Raw genomic sequence first — 21185 nt, 5'->3', positions numbered from 1 at the left:
TGAAATAAATCACTGAAGAAAACTAGAATTGTCCTAATTTGTGTTTTATTTACTTTTTCTTTAGGATAGAAATTTGCTTAAGATTCTGTAAGTGGTGGTGCAGATATATAGTGCATGGCTGTAATTCACTATATTCAAGGACCATCACATATCTTGCAATAACATCCTAAAAGATACGTGAATAGGTGTACTTTTTTATCGTTTTATAGGTTTACGTGTACTTTGAGCCTCATGCTTAGATGATAATATAGGTCCACCATTCCACAAACCTCTGAAAACCAGAATTTTTTTCATGAAAACACACTCAACAGTAAAACCTAACTTAAAGGATTGTGAAGCTATTGTTTTCTTTATTACTCTTGGTGTTAATACTCATCTATAGAACATTCACCATAGAACTTACTATAGAATTGCTAACGTTTCTAAACGAGTACAGTGTTTACCCACACCACTCTAGGAATATTAATGTATTATAATTATGTACATGCCCTGTTTCCCCTGTAAAATCCAGACAGTTATGAATTCCAAAACATATGACTCCGGTGGTTCTGGCTGAGGGCTTGAAGACCCATGTGTGTATTTTCCCTCCTCTTCTTTTATGATACCTAGGAGGGAGGGGGAGAGTAGGAATAGCATTTATCCTGTACCAGGTATAGATGAAATTGTCTTAGTCCTCGAGTTTCAGAACAATTTTATTACATATAAATCCTCTTACTAACAAAGGGAAACTAGGTCTTACTGTTCTTTCTTGTACATACTGTCCACATAGTAGGCACTCATTGAGTTGGACGATTGTTGTGACTTTTTACACAATAAACCTCTAGATCCCATTTTCTACTGCTTTTGAATGTGTGTGTATATTTATTTATGGTGGTGAAACTTTTTTAAGGAGAACGTTTATATTTTAGGAATAATTCTGTTATCTAGAGCAACTGGTTTTAAAGTGCTGTAGAGAGCACTAGGGTCGCGCCAGATTAACTCAGCACGAAGAGAGAGGCTGAGTTCTAGGCTCCTCTTGTTTTAATTCATTCCTGCTTTTTGGGGTCTGTGTTTTGGGTTATGTATGGAATTTCATTTAGAAGAAGTTTCTGGTAGAACAAGGCTTAAAAACGTATTTAGATATTAAAACTTTTAAAATCAATAAAAAACAAAATAAGGGGTTCTCTGCCCCACTGATCTCTAGTCTACCTAGTTCCTCTCCCTGAAGACATGCTTTTTGCTCTTTTTAGCTATTTCCTCTGGCATTACTTGCATATAGAAATATAATTGATTTTTACATCTTTATCAGTTCACTATTCTAGTAGGTGGTCTTGTTTTGCTATTTTTTAAATATATCTTAGAATTTTCTATATGCACAATCATGTCACCTATGCATAAGGACAGTTTTGCCTCTTTCTGATCTTTCTTTGCTTGGCTTTACTGCATTGCTTAAAACCTTCCCCCATTTTTCTCTCCTGCCACCCAAACCCTAGTCCTGGTACAGTGTTGAATGGAATTAGTGATAGCAGAAACTCTTGCCTAGTTCCTGATCATAGAGGAAAGTATTTTGTCGTTGACCATTAAGTACAATGCACCCTTTAGGGTTTTTGTTTTTTTTTTTTTTTTTTGGTAACTTCCTGTTACCAAGTTGAGAAACTTTTCTTCCATTCTTAGTTGACCAAGGATTTTTTTAGCTTTTTTTTTTGTTGATGAGTTTTTTTTTTTTTTTTAATTATAAATGCTTTTTGAATTTGTCAACTTCCTTTTCTGCATCTATTGAGATATGGATTTTTCCTCTCCTATTAATAATGGTATGAATTTAAATTAATTTTCAGACATTAAACCAGCCTAGCATTCTTGGGATAGACTCCAATTGGATAATGTTATCTTTTTTATGTATTGCCAGATTAGATGTGCAAATATATTGTTGATGATTTTTGCAGACGTTCATAATAAGTAGTTCAAAGTTTTGTTTTTTAACGATAATTCGTATTTATAAAGAACGTTGTTCTATGAACAACAACAACAAGAAAAACTCAGAAAAAAAAAGTGATCAGAATATTATTTCTCACAAATAAGGCAACTAATGCCCTGGTATCTCAAAATCCTTTACAAAAAGGAGATAGCTTCCTAAGATCTAGTCAAGGGGTTTTGGTATGTTACTTTTTTTTTTCTTTTACGTTACTTTGTTTTTCTTTTCATCTGCTTCCATCTTAATCATAATTTCTTCAGCTGTAAGAGCTCCAACTTGCTCTTCTTTGCTTACTTAACTTTTTGTTTGATGCTGGCCACATGAACGTTAGTTTCAGTAGAAGCTTTCTTAGGTTTTACATCTGGTTTTTTAAATTAAAGTTTTACTACTTTGCCCATCTCTTACCGAGGGCTTCTGCTGCTTCAGCCTTTATTGCTTCCATTTTCTGCTACTGCTTCTGATTTGCCTTCGAAAAGTTTTCACCACTAGCCAGTTTGTTATCAATCTGACTTTCTGGCTGTGGTGGTGGGAATGGTGTATATTCTTTCTTAACATTTTTTTTCTTTGGTTCCTTGCATTTATTCATAGTTGTATGTTTGAATTGTGGCAAAAATCTCTCCCAGCTTTTGATTGAAATTCAGAATCTTTTGCCAACTCTTTTAATCATTAAGGTTTTAATATTATAAATAGGATGCATATTCTTCATAGTATATAGGACTACTTTTCAAACCTTTTATTTTTTTGAGACGAAGTCTCGCTCTGTCACTAGTCTGGAGTGTAGTGGTGCAATCTTGGCTCACTGCAGCCTCCGCCTCCTGGGTTTAAGCAGTTCCTCTGCCTCAGTCCCAAGTTGCTGGGACTACAGGTGCTGCCCGCCACCACGCCTGGCTAATTTTTTGTATTTTAGTAGAAACGAGATTTCACCGTGTTGGCCAGGATGGTCTTGATCTCCTGACCTCGTGATCCACCCGTCTCGGCCCCGTAAGTGCTGGGATTACAGGCGTGAGCCAGCACGCCTGGCTAGTCTCAAACCTCTTTTTTAAGCCACTAAAAGGTTCAGTGACTGAAACTATGTTTCCCTCCTTCATAATGGAACAAGTTCATTAAGAGTTCTTCAGTGTTGATCTTTTGAGACCAATAAGCCGTTGTCTTTTTACAAATCTCTTTATTTCTTACTAACTAACCTGTTTTAATGATGTTACATGCAGCGTCATCTGGAAGAGTTCGTACTGCCTGTTCAAATGAAACACTCCTTGCTAACTGTTTTAGATCTCTGGTCCCAGTGATGATATGTGAATCAAAAGTCTTCTGTTCTGTTTTGTTTTGTTTTTGAGATAGTCTTGCTCTGTCATCCAGGCTGGAGTGCAGTGGCACCATCTCGGCTCACTGCAACCTCTGCCTCTGGGTTCAAGCGATTCTCCTGCCTCAGCCTCCTGAGTAGCTGGAATTACGGGTACCCACCGTCATGCCCAGCTAATTTTTTGTATTTTTTAGTACAAGTCTTCTTCTTTGTACTACTGTTAACGGAATTAAGGCCACGAGTGTAAATTGTACAGGTTCTTGGTGTTTTAAACAAAGGATTGGACAAAATGTACAAACAACAAAGGAACAAAGCAGCGAAAGCAGGAATTTATTAAAGCAAGAAAGCACTGAACGGAGTGGGAATGGACCCAAGCAAGTGACTCTAGGGCTGTTACAAAGTCTTCTGGGATTTAAGTACTCCTTTTGAGGTCCTTATCGGTTACCCTTATCTGGATGAAGGATTTGGTCTAATACTAATAAAAGACTGAGGTGAATTGGCCCCCTGTGTAGATGAAGGGATGGTCCCTGCTTGGCCCATGGCCAGTCCAGGGCACTCCCTCTTTCCACCTGAGACCTGGCGGAAGGAAGAGGATTGTAGGGAGAGTAGCCTTTGCTTTATGGGCATGGGGAGATGGGGTTTTCCTTTTTGGTTCAACTTTAGGAAATTGGCGTTAATTGGCCTTAGGTGTCCTGCCCCCAGACCAGGTGTTTTCCCTTGATTCACCATGAATGACTTTAATTTCTCTGCCTCCAGACCCCATTCTTCTGCCTCAGTTCAAACAGTCATGCTGCCCTGCATCCAGGGCAGGGTTGCGTTAACATTGATGTTCATTCAAGGCTTTGTGCACCACTGGCCAGCACTCTTTCTAGTAAGCCTCTCTGTATTTTGGGAACAGAGTTACATAATTGCTTTCCTTCAGGAGTCCTCTGGGATTGTCCTCTTTGGAAAGAGCTGGTTCCTTCCAACCATCAGGAACAGTAGGGAATTCCCATTCATCTTGGTCTCTCTGGCTTCCACTTCTGGTTATGAAATTCACTGTTTACAGCTGCTTTTTTTGGCCGGTTCAGAGAGGAAGACGCCATTTTCAAATTGCTTCTGGTGGAGCTGGAAGTAAACTTGAAAGTTCTCTTGTCTTTACCTGGCTTTGGTTTGGGGGTAGTAGTGGCTTCGTAAAATGAGTTGGGGCTGGACACGGGGGTTCACGCCTGCAATCCCAACACTTTGGGACGCCAAGGCAGGTGGATCACCTGAGCTCAGGAGTTCTAGACCAGCCTGGCCAACATGGTGAAATGCTGTCTCTACTAAAAATACAAAAATTAGCCGGGCGTAGCGGCAAGCACCTGTAATCCCAGCTACTTGGGAGGCTGAAGCTGGAGAATCGCTTGAACCTGGGAGGCAGAGGTTGCAGTGAGCCGAGATCACGCCATTGCACTCCAGCCTGGGCAACAAGAGCAAAACTCTATCTCAAAAATAAATAAAAAATAATAATTTTTTAAAAAGTGTTGGGAAATATTCCTACCTCCTATTTTTGGAAAGAATTTGTGAGAATTGGTATTCTTCCTTAAATATGCAATAGAATTCTCCAGTGAAGCCATATAGGCTTAGGATTGCTCTTTGTGGTGGGGGTGGCAGGGTGTGGATAGGTGTGGTTTTTAATCACTTAATCAGTTCCTTTAGTTGATGTCAACTGTTTAGATTTCCTGTTTCTTCTTGCACCACTTTTAGCAATTTTGTCTTTCAAGAAATGATGCATTTCATCAAACTCGTCAAATTTGTTAGCCTAAGTTTGATAATACTTTCTTATTATCCTTTCATTCCTATTACTGGTAATTTGTGCCTTCTTTTTGTTTCTTAGTTCTTTTTGTTTGTTTGTTCTTGAGACAAAGTCTCACTTTGTCGCATAGGCCGGCGTGCAGTGGTGTGATTTTGGCTCACTGCAACCTCTGCCTCCCAGATTCAAGCGAATCCCTGTCTCAGCCTCCCAAGTAGCTGGGATTACAGGTGCCCGCCACCATGTCTGGCTAATTTTTGTATTTTTAGGAGAGACAGGACTTCACCACATTGGCCAGGCTGGTCTCGAACTCCAGACCTCAAGTGATCCGCCTGCCTCAGCTTTCCAAAGTGCTAGGGTTACAGCTGTGAGCCACCGTGCCCAGCCTCTTTTTGTATCTTGAACAGTGCAGCTCAGGAATCAGCCAACTTTTTTGTAAAGGGCAAGATAGTAAATAATTTAGGCTTTGCAGACCAAGAGGTAAAACTTTAGAACATAATATAGCTGCTTACATATAACTGCTTTAAATTGTAACCATTTATAAAAGAGTAAAAAGCAATTCTTAGCTCATAGGTTTGTGGGATTGGGCCCATGGAGCTAGCTGGGTCTGTATAGGTGGCCTAGACACTCACGTAGCTAAAGGTGTATCATTTTAATTTTTCTCTTGTATTGAATCTGAGCCGTATTAGTTCCTTTCTTAATTTGCTCTCTTTTTATCCAGCTTCTTAAGATGTAAGCTTAGATAATTGATTTTAGATCGTTCTTTTTCAGGAAAGCATTTAAAACTGTAAACTTTTCTCTAAAACTAGTTTACTTACATCACGAATTTTTATATATTGCAGTTAATTTTCCTTGACTTAAAGAAGATGGTATCACAGAAAGTTGAGTCTCTGGATTGCTTTTTATTGAATGGATTATTTAAATAATTAGGACTTCAATACTATTAGAAGTTTTGAGAGCTAAGTGGATTGTGTAATAAATGATTATGAAGTATGTCTTAAATAGGTTTTTTTCTCTCAGTTTTTGTTACTGTAAAATATACATAACATAAAATTTACGGTTTTAAGCATTTTTAAGGATGCAGTCCAGTGGCATTAAGTACATTCACATTGTTGTGCAACCAGCATCACCACTATCTCTAGAGCTCTTTTCATCTTGCAGAACTGAAACTCTGTACTCATTAAATAGTAACTCTCCATTCCTTCTCTACTGGGCCCTGTAAGCCACTGTTCTACTTTCTGTCTCTATAATTTTGACTACCATAGGCACCTCATATAAGTGGAATCATACAGTATTTGTCCTTTTTAGTCTGGCTTATTTCATTTAGCATAATATACTCAAGGTTCATCTGTGTTGTGTAGCATATGTCAGAATTTCCTGCGCGTGTGTGTGTGTGTGTGTGTGTGAGAGAGAGAGACTTGGTCTCACTCTGTCGCCCAGGCTGGAGTGCAATGGCAGGAACTTTGCTTAGTACACCCTCAACCTCCCAGGCTCAAGTGCCTCAGCCCTTTAAGTGGCTGGGAATGTGGGCATGTACCACCACACCTGGCTAACTAACTTCTGTGTTTTTTTGTAGAGATGGGGTTTCACCATGTTGCCCAGTCTGGTCTCAAACTCCTGGGCTCAAGCAATCCACCTTCCTCAGCCTCCCAAAGTGCTGGAATTCACAGGCATGAGCCACTGTGCCCGGCTTCCTTCCTTTTTAAAATAGGTTCCTTATGTATTGATGAATGTTTTCTCAAAAAGTTGTTTTACCACTGAACTGCATGTTTAAAAATGGTTACGATGGTAATTTTTGTGTTCTACAGTTTACCACAATTTTTAAAAATTGTGGAATATCTATTTTTATTATTGGATACATTTTCACAGACTTGTCTTCAAAGACTGTGGTATTTATAAGCAGCTTTAAAAGTAATCCTGAAACTCAGTGTAAAGATAAGATAACTCAAGTAAACTTTCCAGAAATCAGTGCTGTTTAATGTTAGTTCAAGATGTGTACAGAAATAGAAGCTATTTTTGGAAGAGTGTGCATATTTTTCTGTTGGATTCATTAGTTTTGCTCACATCTGACAATAAAGATGCAGTTGACAGGAAGTATGATTTTCTTCCATATGTCTATAGAACTATAGAAGAAACAATATCTTTTTGTTGTAAGGACTAAGTCTAAGTCCTGTGAATGTAAACTGAAGTAAATAGTCACTTCTGTTTTGTACATTGAAAAATTAAACACAATTGTAAATAACTGGTACTGTATGAAAGGGGAGCACAGCCTTATTTTTTCTTGTTTTGTTTATTTGTTTTTCTTATTCCTTCTCAAAGTAACTGACTTTCCTCCACTGATTTTGTATAAGGAACGGTGGTTATTGTTAAATGTTCACATAATATGAAAATGTTTGAGGAAGAAGAAAAATGATATGAAATCCTGTGATAACCATCATTAACATTTCATGATCATTCTTTCATACACTGTTTTACGTATGTGAACACATATCTGTCATACTAAATTTATTGTAAATAGAACTATAGACACCTTGTGTTTTTTGAGACAGAGTCTCTATTGCCCAGGCTGGAATGCAGTGGCGTGATCTCGGTTCCTCCACTTCCTGGGTTTAAGCAATTCTGCCTCAGCCTCCCAGGTAGCTGGGATTACAGGAATGAGCCACCATTGCTGGCTACTTGGTCTCCCTGCCCCGTAGAGATGAGTTTTCGCCATGTTGGCCAGGCTGGTCTCAAACGCCTGATCTCAGGTGATCCACTCACCTCAGCCTCCCAAAGTTCTAGGATTACAGACCTGAGCCACCATGCCAGTCACTTTTTTTTCTTTAATCTCCCCACCTTATCACTGTTAGCTAGATGTGTGTATTTCTGGTTTTTGTGAACGTGATGAAAGAGATAATTTGGTCAGCTAGGAACACTAGACCATATTACACACTTCTACATCTTACTTTCTGTTCATCTACTTCCCAGTAAATTGTAGCAGTCCCTCTAAGTCAGCAGGAACGGGCCTAACTGTGTATATATCTCATTGTGTGCTATATCACAATTAATTTAGTAATTTCCACAATGATGAGCATTCTCTTTGATGAAATTTTGCTGTTATAGACAGTGTATACTTTCCTTCCTCCTCTGCTCCCCTCCTGCCCCACACAAATCTTGTATAATTATCCTAAAGAACTGATGCGTTTATTTCTGAGATATGATTCCAGAAAGGGTATTATTGGATCTTAAGAAAAGTATATTTTTTATTTTTAAAGATAGTAACATTTCTTTTCCAAAAAGTTTGGAGATCTTTGTGTTTATTGACCATTTGCTTTTCTGTGAATTGCCCCGTTGTTTATCTTTTTTAGTTTGTGAGTTTCTTGTTTATTTCAGACAGTAAGTCTTCGTCATTTTTCCAGATTTTTCTCCAGAATTTTTATTTTTTACTTTCTACATGTTAAGTCTTTTATATGGAGGGATATTTTTTAAAGAAGAAAGAACTTTATTTACTAAATTAAAAAATATAGTAAACTCACAGTGTGACTTGTTAATTTAATTTCTGTGTAAATGGGTAGTTTTCAAATAATTAAATTCTATTAAAATAAATAGAGGATTTCTAAACTTATTTAATCTTTATTCAGAGGACCTTAAGAATTTTGGGGTTTTTTTTTTTTTTGGTGCGATCTCGGCACACCACACCTCTGCCTCCCAGGTTCAAGTGATTCTCCTGCCTCAGCTTCCTGAGTAGGTACCTGGGACTACAGGCCACCACGCCCAGCTAATTTTTGTATTTTTAGTAGAGACAGGGTTTCACCATGTTGGCCAGGTTGGTCTCGTTCTCTTGACCTCGTGATCCACCCGCCTTGGCCTCCCAAAGTGCTGGGATTACAGGCGTGAGCCACCATGCCTGGCCTCTGTTTTTTAATAGCAGTGATGAGGTTGATTCAGGCTATTTGAATCCCTCTTTCATTGGTTAATTTAGCAAACATTAAGTGCTGTTGTGTGCTGGATGCTGGACATTGGAGTAGGCTTTGGAGATTGAGATAAGCATGTTGACAGCTTACATGCTCGATGTGTCATTCAGTCGCCTCAACAACTTTACTATAATTATCAGCATTTTTTTATGAGGAAGTAAAGTTACTTGCCAAAGTTACACAGCTCATAAATTTTGAATCTGGTGGGCAGTTTGAATTAAAAGCCATTACAATATGTTCCACTCAAAGTGTTGAAATACACAGACAAATAATATTTAAATAATGTTATGTTCATGGTGTATACAGACTTGGTGTATACAGACTTGGTAACACAGAATTGGGACTAATTAATTCTACCTAAGTATGTACAATGAAAAAGTATATGAATGTAGATGATATTGAGTTTTAAATTTTCAATTGAGTTTTGAAGTACATATAGAAATTTATTCAGCAAAAGGATGAGAGAAGGACAATGGCAGTACAAGGGCACAGTTTACCAGGAACCACTTAGCCTGGCTGGAAAGTATAATGTGAAGTAGAGAAAGCTTTGGGGTATTGAGGTTGGGGGCTGCGGTAAGTAAGAGTCATACCACAAAGGCCTCTATTCCTTGATTAAATGTTTAGATTTCATCTTTATCCAGGGAGAAGCATGAAAAGGTTTTAAGTATTTTTTAAAATGACACTTGAAATTTTTTTTTCCTGGGTGTATAGGCATCAGAAAGCTGGAATATTTTCTTTGAAACAAATTATTGTGCAGAACTACTGATTGATAGCTTAAATTAATGGTAGAATATTTTATATCATTCTTAATGAAGCTCTATTCGTATAACATTTAATAAAACAACTGATTTGAGACTTAGAAGTAGAATCTGATAGCCCTAAAATTATATCTTATATTCCCAATTTTTATTTAATTTTATAAAATTGTTATATATATTGTTGCACATAGTGTCTTTAGCTAGATCTCCAAAACATTATTTGACCATATGTTTGTCATATTAGTGACGATACTTGTCTGAACAAACATGCCAGTAGTCTGAACGTATCTCAAACACATGCTTTTTCAACTCTCTGTTAGCTGTGTTTATGAGATTTTCTTTTGCTTTGCAAGTACTAGTACTGTAATTTCTGTTTAAGTAGATACCTATCAATGTGCTAGTTTGCCCTCCCAAACATTTTTTATCCATAAGAAACAGGGCCTTTGAAATGTGGCTAGTCTGAAATGAGAAGTGTTCTGAGTGTGTAAAATTTATACAAGATCTCAAAGAATTTGTATTTTTAAAATGTTAAATATTTTTATATGTTGGGATTACATGTTTCGGATATATTGGGTTAAGTAAAATACTTGTTTCTTTTTAATTTCTAAAATGTGGCTACTAGAATAGTTAAGTTATTTTTATCATTCAATACTGCTCTTTACGGATGTTCCAAAACTATCTAGGGAGCTCTAGTTCTCTCATGTATAGTCCCAAAGAAATCTAAGTAAAATGAGAGACCAGTAACTCTTAAAAAAGGAATTTATATTTTTTTAAAAACGATACTGATTGGCCGGGCACGGTGTCTCACGCCTGTAATCCCAGCACTTCGGGAGGCCGAGGTGGGCAGATCACAAGGTCAAGAGATGGAGACCAGCCTGGCCAACATAGTGAAACCCCGTCTCTCCTAAAAACGCAAAAATTAGCCGGGCGTGGTGGCGGCGCCGGTAGTCTCAGCTCCTCGGGGGGCTGAGGTCGGAGGGTCACTCGAAGCCTGGAGGCGGAGGTTGCCTGAGCCGGGATCGCACCACTGCACTCCAGCCTGGCAACAGAGTAAGACTCTGTCTCCAAAAAAAAAAAAAAAAAAAAAAGATACTTATGATTTCAAATCCCATAATTGAAGACTTTCTGTCACGATTTTTTTTTATTAAGAAAGCTGCTTTTCAGACAGGCCTGTTCTGTCGAGGTGTTTTCTCTGGGATTAGTTACTGTAAGTTGCTGCTCTTCCTCACAGCTTCTCCTTTGCCTCTGTTCCTGAAACCACACATTCTTTTCTTCTGTAGATTCTCATTGGTTGTAAGGGCTTTGGTGCTCAGGCAACCATGTATCTGTAGATTAGATGTTTCTAAGTTGTGACTGCCTATGATGGAAAATAACAGCCGCAATAATATGGCATTGCTTCCCATACTACCAGAAATGAGTAATAAAACATACTGTAATTCATTCTGTAACAAGAGCAGCAGATCATTTATCATGGATTGCCTAGAGAAGCCTTTTCAGGAGGATTAAGTGTTGGCACTTCATTTAGGAACTGCTTTTAGTAGAGCTGAGTTGGGAACTTAGTTTTTGGTTTATTATTGTTGCTAAGGTTCTGAATGTTACATTGAAATTTTCTCTTTGTACTAGATTTACAGATGAAACTATTTCAGAATCATTTCCCTCATTTTTTATTATGCATGTTGCTTTATGATAAAAGCAAAAAATACAAATTGCTATTCTAAACTTGGGGATTTTACTTTAGTGATTGTTTTATGTAATACCCAACTAAGTTTGTATTTTTAGAAATACAGGAACAGTACAAAAGTTTATAGTCCTGTTAAATAGCTGGAATCATGATGCTATATTTTAAACAATCACTGCTGTTCTCATTCATAACAATGAGGATCTCCAGGTAGTTTAGGAAATGCTATTTTTAGAACATCTACCCTTTGACTAACCTGAAAGCAGGGGAGAAACTTAGCATTGTCACTTTCTTGATTTACCAGGCTTTTATCAGTTGGTCTATCATTGTATTTGAAAGACTTTAATTAGGAGTTTTTGTTCTTCTATTTTAGAATTTTGCTGACTAATATTCCTTTGACTAGTTTGAATAACATTGGATCAACTCAGATGATGGCATTGTTTTGATTAGTGTATACATGGTGTACATTTTTTTTCTTTTACTTTTCACTTATCTGTTCTTTTATTTAAAATAGGTTTTTTGTAGACAGCATATTGTTGAACCTTGCCTTTAAAAAAATTGAATCCGACAATATCTGTCTCTCTCTCTTTTTTTCTTCCTTGAGACTGGGTCTCGCTCTGTCCCAGGCTGGAGTGCAGTGGTGTGATCTCATGGCTCACTGCAGCTTTGACCTCCCAGGCTCAAGTGATTCTCCTGCCTCAGCCCCTCAAGTCGCTGGAGCTAGAGGCACGTCCCACCGTGCCTGGCTAATTTTTGTATTTTTTTGTAGAGACGGGATTTCACCATCTTGCCCAGGCTGGTCTTGAACTCCTGAGCTCAAACTGTCTGCCTGCCTTGGCCTCCCAAAGTGCTGAGATTACAGACGTGAACCACTGCTCCCACCCCAGGCTCTGTCTTTTAATTGCGGTTTAGACCAGGGACTAACAGACTTTATACATAAAGGACCAAATGGTACATGGTTACAGGTCATGCTTGTCTGTGTCGTGCAGCCATTCAGCTCTGTCGTTACAACATGAAGGCTGCAGCACAGTATGCAAATGAACCAGTGTGTCTGTATTCCAAGAACACTTGATAAAAACAGGCATGGGCCGGATGCGGCTCTAGGACTCCAGTTTGCTAACCTTGGCTTAGACCTTTTACATGTGACATGATCATTGCTGTCGTTGAATTAAAATCTCTTGTCCTTCTGGTGGTTTTGTATTCTCTCTGTTCTTTGTTTTTCATCTTTTTCTGCCTTCCTTTGAATTAATATGTTTTGTGATTCCACTTTATTTCCACTATTGGTTTATTATTTGTACCTCTTAAGTTTTACTTGTGACCTTAGATTTGTAGTCTGCATCTTTAATTACATGTCTACATTCAAATAATATTGTATTACTTCACATGTAGTTTAAGAGCCTGAGAACAGTGTACTCCCCATTCTTGCCTTTCATTGTTTGTGCTATTATCATATAATTTTATGTTATTTTCTCTAAGTCCCACTAATGTTTATACTTGAAATGATTCTATAACCACCCTCACTGGTAAGGTTTTCTCGGTTTGTGACAGTAAGTTATAAGATTCCTAAATCCGCACTGTTTACAGGTGGAGAATTAGGAATATAGAGACAATAAGAAAAAAGCGTTGGCCTGACAAAGTCAGAGTGCTAGAAGAGAGCTTTCGATAGCTACAGATAACATTTCATCCCATCCTTACCACTCAGTGTTTTTCTTTAGTCATTACCTTAATTACTCTTACTTCATAAGAAAAAAAAACTAAAAAGAAAAAAAAGTCACTTTTATTTTAAAATTTACATTTTTCTTCATCCACTATATAATAAATACTGGAGTCAAATATTCTTTTTTTTTTTTTTTGTCTGACAGACTGAAGATTGTCATCCAGTTTTTACATTCTCGATTCTGGGGTGTGTATTTCAGCTTTGAGTGTTTCAGGCAAGAGATTTGTTGATAATTTATGATTCTTTTTGATTTCTAGGTGCATACATAAAATCAGTCATGTTTTAGTATGCATTTCAAAGACATAAAGCTATATTTTTTTCTTAAGAAATACGGAGTGTAACATGTTCACTGTAATTAGCTGATTTTCTTTCAAGAAAGTTTGTGGGGCTTTTTTTTTTTTTTTTTTTTGTAGTACTTGGGTGGAAGTAATCGAAAAGACAACATATTTATTGATCCTGGATACCAAACATTTGAGCAAGAATTGAATAAAATACTGCGAAGCTGGCAACCAAGCATACTTCCAGATGGTAATGCTATTTTAAATAAAGGTGTTGTTATTTTTACAGAGTATGTGTGAAAATATTATAATTAAGTCACTTACATTAGATAACATTTTCTGAAAACTTACTCTTGGGCTCATCTGACGTTCATCTCTTGTTGAATTAGAAACGAATATGGTCAATAACTAGTGTTTATGAAGAACTTTGTAAGAAATGTGATCTACTTTCTCTGGAGTATGAAACTGGATGTTCATGTCTTAAGCCTTCCAGTGGAGCTTCTGATGTAAATTTCTCTTAAATCCCTGTTTTCAATATATGAAGAAAATGTGTATGTATGTGGAGTCACCATTTTTTTTCAGGAGTTTAAATTCCTGAATTTTAATTTTAAAAAGATTTACATTTTTTTCCTGACCACTATTTGGCTCGTCCTACTGAAGAACAGAAGCAAACATCCAGTCCCTTATTCCATAGATAATAGTTCCATAGTAGCCTCTGTATTGTTAAAGAGCTGCATAGGTAATTCTAAAATTCTTCTAGTTGATCTAGTATGAAAGAAGAATTGGTATAGATTTGTCCTTAAATTAACTGTGTCTACTTCTGGATGGTTAAATGAAAACTTTTATTTATTATAATTCTTTTAAAATAGTTCTCTCTATTTAAGGGTCAATATTCTCTCGAGTTGAAGAAGACTATCTCTGGAGGATAAAACAACTAGGATCACACTCTCCAGTAGCTCTTCTGAACACACTGTTCTACTTTAACACTAAGTATTTTGGCCTGAAAACAGTGGAACAACACTTAAGACTTTCCTTTGGCACTGTGTTTAGGCATTGGAAAAAAAATCCTTTAACGATGGAAAACAAAGCATGTCTTCGATACCAAGTGTCTTCCTTATGTGGAACAGATAATGAAGGTAGTGTAACAGATTTCTATTTTTATCTTTACATTTTTTTTGAGACAGAGTTTCGCTCTTGTTGCCCAGGCTGGAGTGCAATGGTGCAATCTCGGCTCACTGCAACCTCCACCTCCTGGGTTCAAGCAGTTCTCCTCCCTCAGGCTCCCAAGTAGCTGGGATTACAGGCAGGCGCCACCAAGCCTGGCTAACCTTGTATTTTTAGTAGAGACAGGGTTTCTCCATGTTGGTCAGGCTGGTCTTGAACTCCCGACCTCAGGTGATCTGCCCGCCTCGACCTCCCAAAGTGCTGGGATTACAGGCGTAAGCCACCACATCTGGCCCAGATTTTTATTTTGAGATTATCTGTGGTAGGGATATCCAAACCTTGCCTTACTAAAGACCACCTGGGTCACTTGTTAAGAACCTAAGGACTGTCTGTTTTATAAAATAAGACAACCTATGTCTTCTTAAGATGTCTCAGTTCCTTTTGTTTGAAAAATTGTACATTACCAGAAGCCATAACTTAAAACTCCAAGCCAAGGGGCACCTAGTCCTTGTTCTTTGGTATAACAGACAGGAGTGATGTTTATATCTTTCTTCAAGATTATTTTAGGAGGTTTATTTCACTTTTATTTTTTTAAGATAAAATTACTACTGGAAAAAGAAAACATGAAGATGATGAGCCAGTATTTGAACAGATTGAAAACACAGCCAATCCTTCCAGATGTCCTGTGAAGATGTTTGAATGCTACTTGTCTAAAAGGTGAGTGTTAATGATACTTAACTTTTAAAAATGATGGTAGAAGTTGGCTGGTTTAAATTTAACATTACCAGGAAGTGACTTTTTTTAATGGATTCTTTTTGAGATTTCTTCTCTCTCAGTTATACCTAAGTTCATTCAGTTACAATCTTTTATTTTGAAAATACGCAGCTTATACATCATAGAGTTTAAGCATACGTTAAGAAATCACTCTCTACTAATGAAATTTCCACTGCTGCCATTTTCTTTCTTTCTTTTTTTTTGGAGATGGGGTCTTGCTCTCTCACCCAGACTGGAGTACAGTGGCACATGATCATAGCTCACTGCAACCTCAAACTCCTGGGCTTAAGCGATCCTCCCACCTGTGCCTCCTGAGTAGCTGGGACTACAGGCATGTGCCTCCATAGCTGGCTAATTTTTGTATTTTTTGTAGAGACAGGGTCTCACTGTGTTGCCCAGGCTAGTCTTGAACTCCTGACCTCAAGCGATCCTCGTGCCTCAGCCCCCCAAAGTGCTGAAATTACAGGCATGAGCCATTGTGCCTGTCATTTTCTTTTAAATTACAGCGATTCCAATGACAGCAAAGCAAGGGACACAGACTTTTTCTTAAAGGATCAGATGGTAAATATTTTAGGCTTTTTGGGCTGTAGTATCTCTATTGTAACTAGTTAGTTCTCTTCTAACTAGAAAGCAGCCATATACTGTATATAAATTCATGGCATGTGGCTGTGTTATAGTAAAATACAGTAAAACTCCATATAAGCAGATGGCTGGCTATAGTTTGCCAATGCGCGGTGTAAAGGTATGCTCAAAGGTCGAATAGATAGATGGAAATGTAAGTGAAGTATTTACATTTAAGAGAAAACAGTCAAAGCAGGTACGAGAAATGGAATCATGTTCTGGAATTTTTTCCCCCCCCAATCTTAGACCAACAGGCATTTAAAAAAGTTTAAGCCAATAAAACGTTTAGAGATCATAGATTATTTTATGCTTGCCTATTGTTTTAAGTAAGCACTCTCTGATTTTCAGAAGGTCAGCATGAATTCAAAATGTACTTCCCTATTTAAACAAATTTATAAATCACAGTGAGGTCCCCAGGATGGCCCTCAAGAACTCGTAAAAGCAACAGTGTCATGCATAGGATGGCAGTAGTACAAGTTGAATGCCCCTTATCCAAAATGCTTCTGACCAGAAGTGTTCTAGATTTCAGACTTTTTTGGATTTTGGAATATTTGCATATACAACATGTCTTAGGGATGGGACCCAACTCTAAACATGAAATTCATTTATATTTCATATACACCTTATACATGTAGCCTGAAGATAATTTTATTTATGCATAGCCTGAAGGTGATTTTATTTTCCCCTTGGGGATGCCGAATAACCTGTGTGTTATGTGCCTGTGTTTTGGCTGCGAACTCCTCACATGAGGTCAGGTGTGGAACCTTCCACTTTTGGTGTCATTTTGGCAAAGAGTTTCAGATTTCGGATTTTTGAATTAGGGATGCTCAGCCTGTATTTCTCACCATGGTTTAGGGTAGTCCTATTTGGCTGCAGTAGTGTCAGGGTCTTCAGTTGGTAGTAACTATTTGTTAGGTGGAAATTCCTATCTCACTATTATCTTGTTGGTATTTTAAAAATTAAGTTTCTATTATGTAATGCTGTAAGAATTTTTTTAATTTTATGTGCTGCCATATTTCATCAATTCTAAGACATTTTCACGTTTCACTATTTCTGAAACTGGGATGCACAGTTTAAATTGTTGCATCTTGAAATCATAATTGGCAGTGTTTTACTTGCTTAATGGTAACATTAAAATAATGAGTGATATGTCTATTGATGGTGTCTTGGATTTAATGAAATAGAGTTAAAATTGTGGTGAGAAATAATCTCTATCACAGAAAATAACAGAATATTTTAATGACAGAATAATGGAGGCAGTGAGGCATAGGGTCTGGTCATACAGCGTGATTAATGGGGTCTGAATTATTCTTGAAAGAAGAAACGTAAGTTGTGGGAAATTTTTTATGTATTTTGTGAAATTGACTTTTTCCTCTCTTTCCTCCCACCTCCAAAGTCCACAGAATCTTAATCAGAGGATGGATGTTTTTTATTTGCAACCAGAATGCTCTAGTTCTACAGATAGCCCTGTCTGGTACACATCTACTTCACTGGACCGAAACACCTTGGAAAATATGCTTGTACGGGTTCTTCTAGTAAAAGATATTTATGATAAAGACAATTATGAACTGGATGAAGACACAGACTAAAAAGGAACGTTTCAGAAGCAATCGGGATAAAACAGCATTAGATAGTCACGCTGCTAGATCTTTATTATGGAAAACATTTCAAGTTTACTCCTGTTTTGAGTTTTGTAGCAGTGTACCCACACTGGGTATTACCATGTAAATAATCTGTGAGTGAAAGTTGCCATTATTCTATGTAGTGGTTTTAGGATACTTAACAAATACATTCAAATTCTTTTTTTATTATTATTTATTTGATTAGGTATGTTTGTAACTTTTTACATTACAGAATATGAATGAGAATGTGCCATGTATAATTTTTTTCTTGTAGTAAGAAACATCCATATTGCACAACTCTACTGTTGCAAAGCTTCCTTGGAAGGGGGCTCTTTTACTGGGTTCTTAACCAGATGGTTGTGTATGGGTAGCACTACTAAAAGTTTAGAACTTGCAGTGTCTTTCGGAATTTTTAAAATAAACTGTAAACTAATAGGCTGGGGTTTTTGTTTTGTTTTGGGGTTTTTTTTTGTTTTGTTTTGCATTTTAGTTACTGAAGCCTTACAAGGTTATGTAGAGAGATACCATCTTCTGTACCAAAAATAGACAAGAGAATGCTGTCAATATTGGTGTACTGTAATGTGAATCTATACTGGTGAAAACAACTTTTTGTTCCCCTTATTAAAACCTTAGTGTCCTTTTCTCATTTGTGGCTTTCTGCATCACCCAATCAATAAAAAAACAAATATATATATATATATATATATGTATATATATGTATGTATGTGTGTGTGTATATATATATATATAAATGATTGTAAGTTGAAAAGATCATCAAGACATTTCCTTTGTAAAAATGTCTGATGAAAGTATAAAATTCTGTTTTCTTTTATGCCAGCCATAAGTATCTGAAATCCTCTTCATTTATAGAGGTTTGATTTTTGTTTCTTTTTTTCCCTCTTAAGGATACAGATCATGCTGCAATGTTACCTGTGTAGTACTCTAAAACTTAGCAATTTTATTAGAATTCTTGTGCCTGTTTACATTGGATAAAATTATTTTTAGAAATTCCACTCCTGAAATATTACAGAAAGTCAAGCTACATTAAATAAGATAGGATCACATTTTATTATGAAGATTACCAGTGTAGTGATTCTGATACTGCAAATGATTGAGGAACAAAGAAACTAATAGAGAAAGTCAATCTCAGAGGAAATCCCATTCAATGTTAGATTGTTTGGCTTTTTAAATTACTTCTTATAGAAGGTTGCATAAAAAAAATTTGTGCTTCTGCGTAGCAATTTATCCATTCGGACCTTTTCTTTTAGAATAAGGAAACTTAAAATCTACTTTCTAAAGACTGAACAAAGTGCTAGCTGCAAATTATCTTGAAATCATTTGGCCGTTTTGTAGCATGTGTGTAATCATGTTTTCTTCTGATTCCTGAATGACCATGGTAGCATTAGTGTTTAGAAATTGTTCAGGGGAAAATTGAGCTATTTTCCGTAGTGGCTAGCAATTGCTACACATCCTTAGATACTCCTCTCTCCCATAGGATAAATGTTACAGCACACAAAAGAAATTTTCTTAATTCTGATTTGGAAAATTTCACAGGTGTCATTATTGTATATTTAAGCAATAATTATCTGAATGTTTTTGGCCTAAAATTACTTTATAATGTTCTAACTTGTTTTATAAGTTTAATGACTTTTCTGTCCCTTGATTTTATATTGTTGAGTGATAATCAGACTGATAGTAGCAAATCTGATATTACATTACCAAAATAGATTGCTGATTGTCTATTTAACGAAGACAAGTGGGTAACATTTAAAATATATAATACAAAAATTTCCTCTAACTTACCTTTTTCCAGAACTACTTCTTTTAGCACTTTTCCTATTAATGCCTGTTGTTGATTAAAAGGTGGTTAATTCTAACCATCTTTTAGTCTTCAAAGTGGTGCTATATTCCATCAAAAGCAATAAAGTTTTTCCCAGGTGTCACTTATTGTATATGTTACCAAATACCATAAATTTCTGCCATAGTACTACTATCAAGCACCTTGTCTTGCTATTTACAGTTTCTTCATTTGTACATTTTTAGCTTTTCTAAGTGGAAATGTCTACATAATTTTGATCTTGACATGGTTGAGGATTTAGAGCTCTTGTCTCTGTCTTGATTGCAATCCAACGATAGATTAACTTGATTCTCAGGGGGAAAAGAAAAAGAAAAACTTATTTTATGAGAATTGTTTGTTCTGTGAAACTTACTTCACCTAGAACACATTTCATTGATTCTTGGATCTTAGTTTATGTGGTCATAGTTGACTGTGGAGAAAAGGACAATGAAATGATAGCAATTTCCTTTTGCTTCTAGGTGATCTCTGATTATAGATAGCATCCTGTAAATATAACTTTATTGTCTTGAAATGTTTATTGAAGATGCTATATTTTTCTGTTCTGTTTTCTGAAGATTTTGCCATTTAAAATGATCCAGTGAAAAATATTTATCCACACTGAAGAAAGTGGATTTCCCATGCAAATTGAATCTTCATTAACACATTTTTTTAAAAGTCTTTACTGTATTAGGTAACATAGATATTAAAGGATTTTTCTAGGCAAGAAGCTCAATTTTTTTTGTCCATAAAAATAATTTTTGCTTAAATAGTAACTCATGGTTTTCTTTTATTAAATGGGGTTGTCAGTATGTTAAACATTGAAATAGGAGGAGGATGCATATTTACTATGCGTTCAAATTTATCACTGTTTTTCTGACAGACTTTCCCTTTGTCCTTTCTAGTTATGACTTGGGAATGGGGTAACTTCTTTATGCATAGTATTAAGGGTTATAGTATGAAGAAATCATAAAATTGCAAGTTTTGGTTTGCATTACTCTAATGTGGGTTCGTTTAATCTGGGATCTTAAATATCTTGCAGCCTTAAATCACTACAAACATTTGCATTTTTATTATGCCAGTTATTTCCAAAATGTATTGTTATACGTGTCACTTATGTTTTTAAGCTAATATTGACTGTAGGATAATCTCCTTGTTCCCCTCAAAATAGTCATGAAAGTGTACATGAAAATATTTTTAAAGAATAAATTTCTTTAAATTACATACTTTTGGATTTCCCCCTTAATAAGCCCCTTACTCATTTTTAGAGAAGATTTTGAATTTCATTTATTCCATTCCACTGTGTTCTGAGGATTATATCAGTTTAGAAGTTGATGTCCAGAGCAGGTTATCTGTAACAGTTTGGATCTGAGAATAGAAACAACTTAAAGTGCTGTCCCAATTTGTACTTTTTTTTTTCTTTACTTGGAAGTTAGATGTCAGAGGGATACCTCAAGTAAGTGACTGTGATCCCCTGTCTTGAAGTGGAAAAGGGAAGGTCCCTAAAATCAGGGCAAGTGATGTCCTGATTAGTTACTGAGTTAAGTTCATGAATTTAGGCCTTTTGGGAAAGAGAGAGAGAGAGAAAAGAGAATGTAAGGTTTAACCTGTATTTTAAGAATAGAACCAAAGACCATTAGTTGTTAAGAGGTGTCAATCTTAACAGCATATTTTCTCTTGTGCAATGAAAAGAACAATTGTAGCTCTTTTGGGGATCTTAGATCTTTTATTCTTTCTGGATTGCTTACATTGAATCCTTGT

The 21185-nt window shown here is 36.4% G+C and overlaps 1 protein-coding gene across 10 annotated transcripts in view; it reads left to right on the top strand.

Moving 5' to 3' along the window:
- ZMYM2 (zinc finger MYM-type containing 2) overlaps nucleotides 1–20650 on the top strand; it is a 131712-nt gene extending 111062 nt beyond the window's left edge. For 8 of the 10 annotated variants that reach the window (XM_025364185.1, XM_025364193.1, XM_025364191.1 and 5 more), the window contains 4 exons: nucleotides 13545–13659; nucleotides 14294–14545; nucleotides 15170–15290; nucleotides 17365–20650. In XM_025364185.1, the coding sequence (XP_025219970.1) occupies nucleotides 13545–13659; nucleotides 14294–14545; nucleotides 15170–15290; nucleotides 17365–17557 (681 nt within the window). In that variant the 3' untranslated portion in view covers nucleotides 17558–20650. Of the gene's footprint in view, nucleotides 1–64; nucleotides 120–4007; nucleotides 4123–13544; nucleotides 13660–14293; nucleotides 14546–15169; nucleotides 15291–17364 lie in introns of those variants that run through there. The other 2 variants (XR_003116473.1, XM_025364194.1) reach the window with 2 other exon arrangements.
- Nucleotides 20651–21185: the final 535 nt, after the last annotated feature.

Source organism: Theropithecus gelada, chromosome 17 (assembly GCF_003255815.1).
Source record: "Theropithecus gelada isolate Dixy chromosome 17, Tgel_1.0, whole genome shotgun sequence".
Taxonomy (NCBI): Eukaryota; Metazoa; Chordata; class Mammalia; order Primates; family Cercopithecidae; genus Theropithecus; species Theropithecus gelada.
This window is presented reverse-complemented; position numbering and strand designations above follow the sequence as displayed.